The sequence below is a fragment of the Rutilus rutilus genome, assembly GCF_951802725.1.
Source record: "Rutilus rutilus genome assembly, chromosome: 2".
NCBI lineage: Eukaryota > Metazoa > Chordata > Actinopteri > Cypriniformes > Leuciscidae > Rutilus > Rutilus rutilus.
Genome location: NC_140210.1, coordinates 7,147,731 through 7,158,937, shown reverse-complemented (window position 1 = coordinate 7,158,937; position 11,207 = coordinate 7,147,731). Strand labels below are relative to the sequence as shown.

Genomic DNA, 11,207 nt, shown 5'->3' with positions numbered 1-11,207 from the left:
CATGCATAACTGTGATGATGATGACAACAAAAACTACAACTTTAAAACACCTTTTTTTCTTACTGCTAAAAATTACATCACTTAACGTGAAAACCTTTTTCTCAGATAAGCTAGCCTACGTCGCCAGTGCAAGCTTCACAGCGAATACATTACTTCTACATCACTCTTGTCAACTTTTCATAGCAACAACAAAAATGTATCTGGACTCCATCTAATAGCCTATTTATTTTGGGATAAACAGATGGGGGGGGGGGGGGGGGGGGGGGGGGGGATCTGTTGAAGAAGGAGGAAAAAAAAAAGACATGATCAAGGCACGAGGAAATGCATTAGAAGACTTAGTCGTAGAAGTAGCAGATAAACGAATAAAACAACGGCCAAAGAACAAGTTCTTTGGGCTGCTTTTTAAGTCATTTATTTATCTATTTTTAATAACATGTAGCCTAGCCCATAGCCTATGTAATAGCATTTATTAAGAGTGAACCTTTTTAAGTCGAGAGGTTTCGGTCGAAAAACGGTTTACGAGGATTAGCCAAGCTATAAACGGTCCACTGCGACAAATGTCCCGGGCTGAGAGAAGATGGTTGACTTGGACACAAAAAGCAAAACAAACAAAAGTTCTCAATTTCCGAACCTTTATGTCCGAGAAGCGTGATATCGTCCTTCAATATTGGCATTTGGCGAAACCTGGCTGCCATCATGTGGTCAAAGGAGTAAAGTCCACATGAGTGTTGCCAGTCCTTGCTGTTGCTGACATGACATTAGCCTATAAGTTTTATAAAATGAAGTAAATATATATTTCTTGTACACACACTCCATACCAACATAAAGAAAAAGCAACTAAAGGAAATAAATATTAATTAATATAGCCTGGCTATGCGTGTGTAGCTTACTTTACTCAACATCATGCTAAATAAAATAGGCTATTGACAAATTATGTAAAACACATTTTCATATAAATATAAAACAGTTTCCTTACGACATTAAATGAACATATAGCCTACCACCTTGGAGTATTTACACAAAATTTGGTTTTGCTCCATCCATGTATCTCATAGGCTACTTGATTACTGACGTAGCATTTGGGAGGAGTTAAGTCTCATCTTGCAGTTGCTTTATTTGACCAGCAGGTGTCATGGTAGTGTTGTTTTAGTAGGCTACATTTTTGACAAAGACCAAGCTCATGTTAGGGACGATATCATATAAAAATCCTTTTATGTTAAAAGGATTAATTGAAACGGTTTATACTAACGGATCTTCATAAAGGTGATATTAAGATAGTTAATGTGTAAGTCCAAGAGAGACTTTTACAAACATCAAGCTTTGTCAACGTTATACAATTCATGTATAGGCTATAAGGAAAATAAAAATAAATTAATAATTAAAATGATGATTAAAGTTTTAACACAATTTCCTTCAATAGTTCATTTTAGAATTCTCTAAAGCCGGGTACACACTTTAAGAAGAAATATTGGTATGCTTTTATTTTATTTATTAATTTGATCTAAAAAAGCCTGCATTTATGATACTATTTGGAAAATGCTTTTTGACATGGATTTAGTTGGAGTTAGCACCTCATTCATGTAAACTTCCCAAATGCAATTAATATCAATATTCGTGCATGGAGAACCTAATTACATGAAAATCTGTCTTTTTACTCCAACTAAAAATTTTATATCTTGAAAAGCAAGCAAAGCACTGATCGAAGTGAACAACTAAACTCAGGTATTGGTAGTAGTATTAATAAAATAATAATTTTCTTAATGTGTATGATTAAAGGATATCTTACAATTCTCCATCTACATGCTGTTAGCCTACTTCAGCCTTTTCATTTTGGCATTTGAGATAAATTAAATATTCAGCTGCATGCTTTTATTCATAATTGATGATATATATCAGATTGCATCAAGATAGTGCAGGCTAGGTTTCTTATCAATAAAAACAAAGCCTAGTCTTATATTGTTATTATAATGGCTGTTAAAAATAAATAAAAATAAATACATTTTAGAACACATATAGGCTATAATATAATTATGGTGGCTTATAATCAACCTGCTGAATATGGTGATATAGGAATAAACCTATTATACACTGGTCACTACTCCACCTAAACACAGCCAGTATGAATCCTTTTTTTTTTATTTTTTTTTTTATTATAGTTATAATGTTACATGTTCAAAATTAAAATTAAGATCTATCTATCTATCTATCTATCTATCTATCTATCTATCTATCTATCTATCTATCTATCTATCTATCTATCTATCTATCTATCTATCTATCTATCTATCTATCTATCTATCTATCTATCTACAAAAAAAAAAAAAAAAAAAAAAAGCCGGGAGTGATGACTCGGTGGGGAATCGGTTCATTGAACGAACCGTCCAAATGATTCTCTAAAATGAAACGGGCTTCTCGTTTACGCTCCACGCCAGTTGATGGCAGTAATCGATGTAACCAAGTGTCGATCGTCACAACGTAGGAAAAAATAAGAAATTGCATTCTGGGATCTGAGAACAGCCATCCTCCATCTTGCTTTTTAACCATACAAGATAAATGGTACCGTGCAGTTAAGCAATCACGTTCTTATTAAACAATTTATTTCCAAATAAGAGTTTCGTCTTCAAGATTATTGTCATGCAGTCGGGACTGATTCCTTAAGTGTGTAATTTGGGGCTTGTTTGAAAGACGACCAGGTGCGTGCACTCCTCTATCCGATGCTTTAGAGGTGTTCAGTGTTCTGGTTACTGCTACTGAACTCTAACGGCGTTTGAAATGGGTCGTTCGCGGAGCCGCAGCTCTTCCCGCTCCAAGCACTCCAAAAATAGTAAGCACAGTAAAAAGCGAAGCCGCTCTCGATCAAGGTCCCGGGACAAAGAGAGAAAGAGGCGCTCGAAGTCCCGAGAGTCCAAAAGGAGTCGGAAGAGAGAGTCGCGCTCTCGTTCCAAATCAAACACGGCCGCGGCTCGCCGGGAAAGGGAGAGAGCCGCCACGCCGCCGGAGAGAATCGATATTTTCGGCAGGGCGATAAGTAAGAGGAGTGCTGTAGACGAAAAGCAGAAGAAAGAGGAAGAAGAGAAGAGAGTCGAAATGGAAAGACAGAGGAGAATGTGAGTAACGTTACCCACACTTTCCAAAACGAAACGCGTCATGACAGTCATGCTGTAGAGTAGACATCTCCTGAATAATGTGAGCCACACGAAGATACAAAAGTACTGTGGAGGAACCATAAAGTGAAGAAAGCTACCGTGTTTTTGTTGTACATGTATCATCGTATTCTGGGAGTACTGTGCAAATACACCTATTTCAGTACAATAGTGTTTACGTGGTAGTATTTTCATGCGGGTTTTCAGGCCACATTTAAAAGTGCCATCAAATACTAAGTTACCACTATCAAGATACTGCCGTACATAGTACATTATCTGAATTATATTTACTTTAGTACACCGAGCTTTTGCTAAGCATACCATGTTAAAACTGAGGTGCATGTCAAAACAATGACACGCTACCATTGAACCATGTTCAAAATACAACCATAATGCATTGTATTTTTGGGTTGTGGAGTGACTGAATTCTCAAAATCTTAATTTTTGCTCTAATGTGTAAGTATACACCCATCAATCAGCCAGGCTGGTTATTTAAATGAATCTGACAGAAGCTTTGGCTACAGAATGGGTCATTTAAAAAAAATCTTATCAAAACTGATGTAATGCATATTTTTGAGTCATAAACAATGTGTTTAAACATTGTGTTCAGTTGTTAGATAACATTTCAAAGTGTTTAAAATAATTTTTTGACTTTTTATTTCAGGCGGTACAACCAAATAGATGTATAGTCCTGACGTGGAAAGTGTACCGACCTACCCGTACTTGAAATGAGCATTTTTTACCAGTATTTGAGAGAGTCCTACAAACTTTTCACTCAAAGATCAGTTGGGGTCTTCTGGATGATGCATAATCATATTTACTAGGGGTGTAACGAGACCCTCATGTCAAGATTCGATACATATCACGATTCTGAATGCACAATACGATATTATTGTGATACTCCAAGACATATGATAAAAGGTTAAATTTTATATTACATTGTGGGTGTTGAAATGAAAAGGCTTGGACTTGTTACTGATAACCCAAAGCACAGGACACAAATAAATAAATACAAATATGCATGATTCTGAAGCTGAAAATACAGAATTATTTCAGATGAACAGGCTTGCACTGTCACTGACTAGATATATTTAAAATAATGTGGGCCACTTTTTACTGGTAACATCAGACATTTGGCATTATCAGGACTCACAAATATTTCCCCATTGCATTATGCATTATATTCAACATTTTATATATATATATATATATATATATATATATATATATATATATATATATATATATATATATATATATGTGTGTGTGTGTGTTTAATGTAGTACTGACACTAAAACTCTGAAAACTTGATTTTCTTTTCTCATACAGCTTTAAAACTACCAATACTTAAACATTTGTTTATATGAAAGGTTACAAACCTAAAATGATGCCATAGTATTTAGTTTTAAATTTTATTAAGACACCATTTTAAATTGTTTTCTTAGTCTGTTCAGTTGTTCAGACAGTTGACATTTTGGGGGTTTAAGATGATAAAACATAAAATAATAAGCATTATTTAAATGTAAAAATGTATTTAAACTAAATAGGCTTTATAGAATAAAGTGTAAAAATGGAATAAAGGAAAAAGGGATAAATATTTATAAGGAAATACTCTTCTTGGACACAATAATGTGCATGTCGTGTCATTGAATACATACATAAATAAATAGCCTATTGTCTGAATTTGAACTTTGATTTTGTGTCTTCTAGGGAAGTGTTAGACAACAATATAATCTTCATTATCTGTCATAAAACAAATAAGCAGTAGCTTAGCTATTAAGGGATAAATGAGATGCATAATTATGCTTAAAGAAATGTTTACCCAATCATTAAATTACCATTCAAAATTGATTGCAGTTTCAATTTTGGACTTTAAAAAGCCTATAGAAGTGGACCACTACTGAAAAGCTGACACTTTGAAGTTGTTGATTTTCCATGCACAATGGCAGCTAGCACGTGCATTGCATTTCATGTTGTTTATGTTTACCTGTCCTGCTTCATTTCATAATTAGCACTAAGTACATTTTCATTTTGTATTAATGTAAAAATGTAAATGTAAATGTATTACTTACTGACTGTAATCTCTTCTTCCCTAGTCGACAGCAGGAGATCGAGGAGCGGCTCATTGAGGAGGAGACGGCGCGGCGCGTAGAGGAACTTGTGGCCAAACGCGTGGAGGAGGAACTGGAAAAGCGAAAGGATGAGATTGAAAGAGAAGTGCTGCGACGGGTGGAGGAGGCGAAACGCATCATGGAGAAGCAGTTGCTGGAGGAGCTGGAGAAACAGAGACACGCGGAGCTGGCTGCTCAGAAAGCTCGGGAGGTAACTTGCATGTGAACTGGCAGCACAGAATGTATGTGCTTACGAATGCTGGTTAAATGGGTAGGTTCCTGTAGTTTTGTTGGAATTGGATCTGTTTCACACCACACACACACGAAAGCAACAAATATTTAGGCATTCATATTAACTGTGCAATAGGAAATATTCAATATAGTTACTCAGATATCACGTTATTTTCTGTTTGGATCTGCAGTTTATTTGTGGATAAGTGACCTGTGTGAAGCCTGATGTTGCTTTCTTTGCACACTGTATGAGTGTGTGGTGTAAAACAGGCCTTAAGGCTCTGATATACTCACAGCGAAGTTCTCTTTCATTCTCCGTTTAGGGGTAAAAAGAAGTTTGAAATACCGTTGCAGTGTTAGCGAACATCCCGACGGCGCCCACACTGCTGAGAGCGACGATTAGATGAATATGTAAATATATGCTGCGCACTTTCCATGCAATAACAAAATAAAGGCACAACAAAAATGACAGCTTGTGAGAGAACCGCTGCAGTTAAGAAAGCATGTGATCTTAGCGACCTGGATATGTTTGCACCAGCTCTGCAATTCGGGAAAGTAAAGTCACGTCACGTTTATCTATCTATCACTTTATTCAACAGATTGCTTTAAAGCAAGCAGCTTTACAGTATCAAACATGAAAAAACTGTGTCGGTGTCGCTTTCAATTAGAAGTACAACTTAATTTCTTCTCTAATGCAGCTCTCCAATGTTTTAATGTTTTTATTTGCAAATATCTGACCTAAATTTTCCACATCAAAGGCGGCGGAGCCTCAGATTACACCTACCTATTACATAATTGCCACGGACCAATTGTAGTTTGAAGGCGTTTACCAGCTGGAGTGAAAGTTCGCCTTGAACGACCTTCGTTTTGGCCTGATTTTGTTAGAAATTACGCTCAGTTTGTTCTTCGATGTCGCTTGAAGTATGTCAGGGTCTTTAGCCTAATTCCTCTCAAAATTATTACATTTTTTTTTAATTGTAGCTCTAATCTTACGCACATCATAGTAGCACTACCATTCTATTATCTTTAATTTCATGTTTCACAGTTTTCTTGAACAAAACAGCTCATGCACAACTCCTGCGAGTTCCATGAGCTTTGGTTGCTATTCGCCTGAACTTCACTATCCCTCTCAGTTGTTTATGAATAGAAGTGATGAAAGTTATTCACGCTTCTGTTGGTCCTATACATCATTTAAGCTGACTGCTCCTCAGACGGCACTTCACTGTGTGGCCTTTTTTCTGAGAGTGAGATGTAAGTAGAGAAGTACCAAGAACACAGGTCAGTGGTTTGAAAGAACCTCCCTTGCTGATTGGTGGTACATTGTACTTAAAAAAAAAAAAAAAAAAAAAACTATTCCCAATATGACCCTGACTCCTCTAGGAACTTTATTCGTGAGTGAAGGACAAGTTTACTGTAGGTTTATCCATGTCTGGTGAGCTGAATGTATCTTTATTATCTACTCATTTATGTGTTTGCTCAAGTTGTGCCACTTATTTTTGTGAATATTTATGATTTCTGCCACTACAACTCACATTAAAGCGGTTTGACTTTGCAGGAGGAAGAGAAGTCAAAGCGTGAAGAACTGGAGAAAATTCTGGTGGAGAACAATCGCAAGATAGCAGATGCTCAAGCTAAACTGGTACGTGTGGTTTTGTCATGTTTCATTTCATATAAAAGTTTAATTGAATGGTTGAAACAATGGAACAATTCATTCAAGTTTAGTTAAAAAAAAAAAATATATATATATAATTCAAATAAATGCTGCTCTTTTAAACTTCTGTTCATCAAATAATGTGGGGAAAAAAATCACAGATTCCACAGAAATATTGTGGAGCAGCACAATTATTATTGATTATTGATGATAATTAGAAATGTTTCACACCAAATCATCATATTAGAATGATTTCTGAGGGATCATGTGACACTGAAGACTGGAGTAATGATGCTGAAAATTCAGCTTTTCCATCACAGAAATAAATTCTATTTTAAAATATATGAAAATAGAAAACAGTATTACTGTGTTTACTGCATTTTTGAATGGTGAGAATAAGAGACTTCATTTAAAAACAAACTTTTGAGAAGTAGTGTATGTGATCGAAATTAAGGGCAGAGAGGAGCCGTTTAGTTAGATATTAACAATCAAACCTTTATGTGATGCTTGCTGCACAAACCTAGGTCATGTTCAGAATTTTCAGATAAAGCATTAAAAGCTGTCCTTTGTGTCGAGCACCTTGAATTCTTTCTAACTAGCACTCTATTGGCCTTGATGTCTTCTCATATAGAATGAATGTCCCCTGCTCTGTGGCCATGTGGGACATTAATGTTGCATAAGCACTTGACATGTTTTGTTTTGTGGAGGGCTCTTTCTCAACAGAGCAAGTGTTTTAGAAAAAAGTAGATCACAGTTTAGGTTTAGTCCTGGTGAGTTTAGTTACAAAACAGAGCTTATATAAGGGATCCTCTCAGTTTCAAGCCATAAAGGTCAAGATACACCTGTCAACATGTAAAAGTGAACTAACAGATGCGGTCTTGCAACTGTCCCTTTCAAACAGTTATCACAAAATTCGGTTTGTCATAAACGACTACATATTGCAAATGGTGTAAGACTCTAAATTAAACCGACTATTGGTAAAGCTCTTAAGTCGAACGTCACAGAGCACAGAACGATTGCTTGAAGCTTTTAATTGAAGTGTGGGACTAGTGATTATCAATGCATTATGCATGAATAGTCTAGTCTTGAATGATTTTAGTATTTTATATCTTTATTTTTTTAATCTTTTTTTTAAAAAGTATATTGCATGAACCATAAACCGAGATGGTCACCATTCCAAGATATGGCGATGCTGTTGACGGTTAGGCATCAGCCAGTAGTAAATTCGCATTAGCGCTGTCAGGATATCTGATTTTTCACTACACGATTATCATGGCCAAAAGAATTCACGATAACGATATATTGCGATAGTTATAGAAATCTTGAAAAAAAATAATGCTATCAGTTAAATTCATCTTAGTTTATTTTTTTTAACTTTTTTTTTAAACAGTTGCATACAAAAGGAAAAATTACACATAATGGCAACCAGTTTGAAATAACTTCCGTCTGTGAACTGATGTTGCTTCTTATCACAGAACGAGGCAGAAATTATATCATTTTATAGTATTCCATACAGTGCTAAAGGCTATGTCAATTGGCATTGCATTATAAATGTACATTATCCTGATGAAAATACCAGAGATGGCTTGAAGAACACAGATAAACCATAGACTGTCGCAATTGTGTTAACTCTCTTCATGTTTAATCAGTCATAATGTCTCTATCTGTGTTTTATTCAGCTGTAACTTGTGATATCTTAATGTCTTTGTCCATATTACAGTTTTATTACTCGTATGAGTCTCACTTGTGGACTTTCTGTGCGATTGTGCCCTCCGACGTCGAATATCAATGAAACATAAAATAGATGTAAAGAGTTTAGTGCACCACCATGCTCACATCGTCCTTAAAAATGGGTAAAAATAGAAAAAAATACTGCTGTCTAAAGATATTTGAAGTAAACGTACGATAATCCATACGTTTATATCTGAATAAGCACACTTTTGGACTAAAAGACTAAATTTAATAAAACATAGAAAGGTGTCAGCAGTTAACAGGTTAATGTAACATTTACCATTTCAGGACTAGCAAAATAATTGCAACATATTGTCTGTACAGTGGCCAAATCTGCAAGATTATAACAGAGGCGGAGGTGGGTGAACTGGTTGGTTGTATTGGCCACCTTTTGCGCTCAGTGTTGATCGGCAAGTCCTGCAGACTGGGGTGATTGAGTCATTTTGGAGTGTGGGTGGAGTGTCTGTCATATCTGAGGACATGCTTTTGCATGAAAGTAGCACACTGTGTCTACTTGTGTTTTATGACAGTTGGCACCCAGTGTTAAGGTGCAATACCGCCACCTACTGTACGTTGGGATGTCAAACAGACACTGACGCTGGATTATTAGTGTCATATATATGTGTACTGTTTATTTGAAATATGATGGTTATCGCCAATACTGGTTTATTGCATCATCACTAATTAACACCGTATCAATATTGACATTTTTTTAAATCACGATTATCGTCAATACCAGTATATTGCGCTTGTTAATATTTATCTCCTAATAAACACCTTTTTCTGTCCTGCAGGCTGAGGAACAACTACGAATAGTTGAAGAGCAGAGAAAAATACATGAGGAGCGTATGAAGTTGGAACAAGAGCGACAGAAACAGCAGAAAGAAGAACAGAAGATAATTTTGGGGAAAGGGAAGTCGAGGCCTAAACTGTCTTTCTCTTTCAAGGCCACTGAGTGATGAAAACAATGTGGCCAGGATTCCTCCAGACTTTCTCCAGACCACCTCTCCGTGTGAGGCATTTGTGCTGCAGCACAAGTTCTTCTTCATAGGTCTTGTGTGGTGTGTTTCAAATTCTCAGAACAACGGGAACAATCAGTTTGTCAAATTTCCTTACGGTTCCCCCCCCCCCATCCCTGTTTTACCTGTCTGTTTTGTATTACTGACTCCTTGTATAGATCAACTCCACGTAGTATCTGCAAACACATTTGGTGCATTGCACGGGTATGGGTAAAAAAGGACCGGCCTGACCTGCTCTCTTATCCCTAATGCACGTTATGGTTTCCGGTGTCACTAATTCAAGACCTCAACAGATTTTCCTGGCTGATTAGATTGAAGTATTTTTATTTTTTTTAATAGTTTATTCATAGTATAAAGTAATTAGAATGAAAGATTGGCTGGGAAATTGCTTGAACTGGAAGTCCATCCCTCTATTTTGAATGGCACAGACCACTATGATTTAAATGGTAACCAGTCCAACCAAGAAGCATCATAAAACAAGAGTAACCTCCTTTTATCATTTTTACTTACACATTCATAATTGTACATTCAAGAGGTAAGGTGATGCTGTAATAAAGGGTACCTGGTCGTTGCATGTCATTGAGCTTCTTATGTGTTAGTGATGAGATGCTTTTAGAGGTGATTGAGTGAAAGGTTGCTGATTGGCCAGAATTTGTGTTTGTGGTCTGGTTAAATATTTGACCCAGTTATCAAGGATATGTCAAGAATCTCCAATAAATCCATTAATGTGTCGTGTTTCTGATATCTATTTGCATATTTGTATTAACTTGTGTAGTAAAAAATAGCAAGTATCTAAAAAAAACAGGATTGAAGGGATGGTTAACCCACCAAAAAAAAATTTTTTTTTTTTTAAAATTTTGTCATTTACTCACTCAAGTTGTTCCAAACATGAGTTTCTTTCTTCTGCTGAACACACACACAAGGATATTGAATATGGGTAACCAAACATATGTTCTGCCCCATTGATATACGAAAGTCATTCAACTGTGTAGTTACCCATATTCTTCAACATCTCTTTTGTGTTCGGCAGAAGAAACAATCATTCATAGATTGAGTAAATCATGACACAATTTTCATTTTTGGTTGAACTATCCATTTAATATTCCCTTAATTGTTTAATGCCTACCATCGAAAAAAAAAAAAACCATTCGAGATATCAAAGAATCTGGAAGACATGGGATCAACAAGACTAAGTGGGTTAACATTTTGACGTCAGGATGTCAACACATCACCAAATGCTATCAAATCCGCAGCCTAATTAATAGTTTGTTTGACACCTCTGTTATTTCGGCACAAGCCCAAAGCTCAAATACACAATTGA

At 36.0% G+C, this 11,207-nt stretch overlaps 1 protein-coding gene across 1 annotated transcript; it reads left to right on the top strand.

Annotated features, from left to right (window-relative positions):
• Positions 1–2,497: 2,497 nt before the first annotated feature.
• On the top strand, positions 2,498–10,621 carry arglu1b (arginine and glutamate rich 1b). The gene is made up of 4 exons (XM_084392443.1): positions 2,498–3,107; positions 5,240–5,465; positions 7,041–7,124; positions 9,662–10,621. The coding sequence occupies exons 1-4, from the start codon at positions 2,773–2,775 to the stop codon at positions 9,824–9,826; spliced, it is 810 nt and encodes a 269-aa protein (XP_084248569.1). The 5' UTR covers positions 2,498–2,772; the 3' UTR covers positions 9,827–10,621.
• Positions 10,622–11,207: the final 586 nt, after the last annotated feature.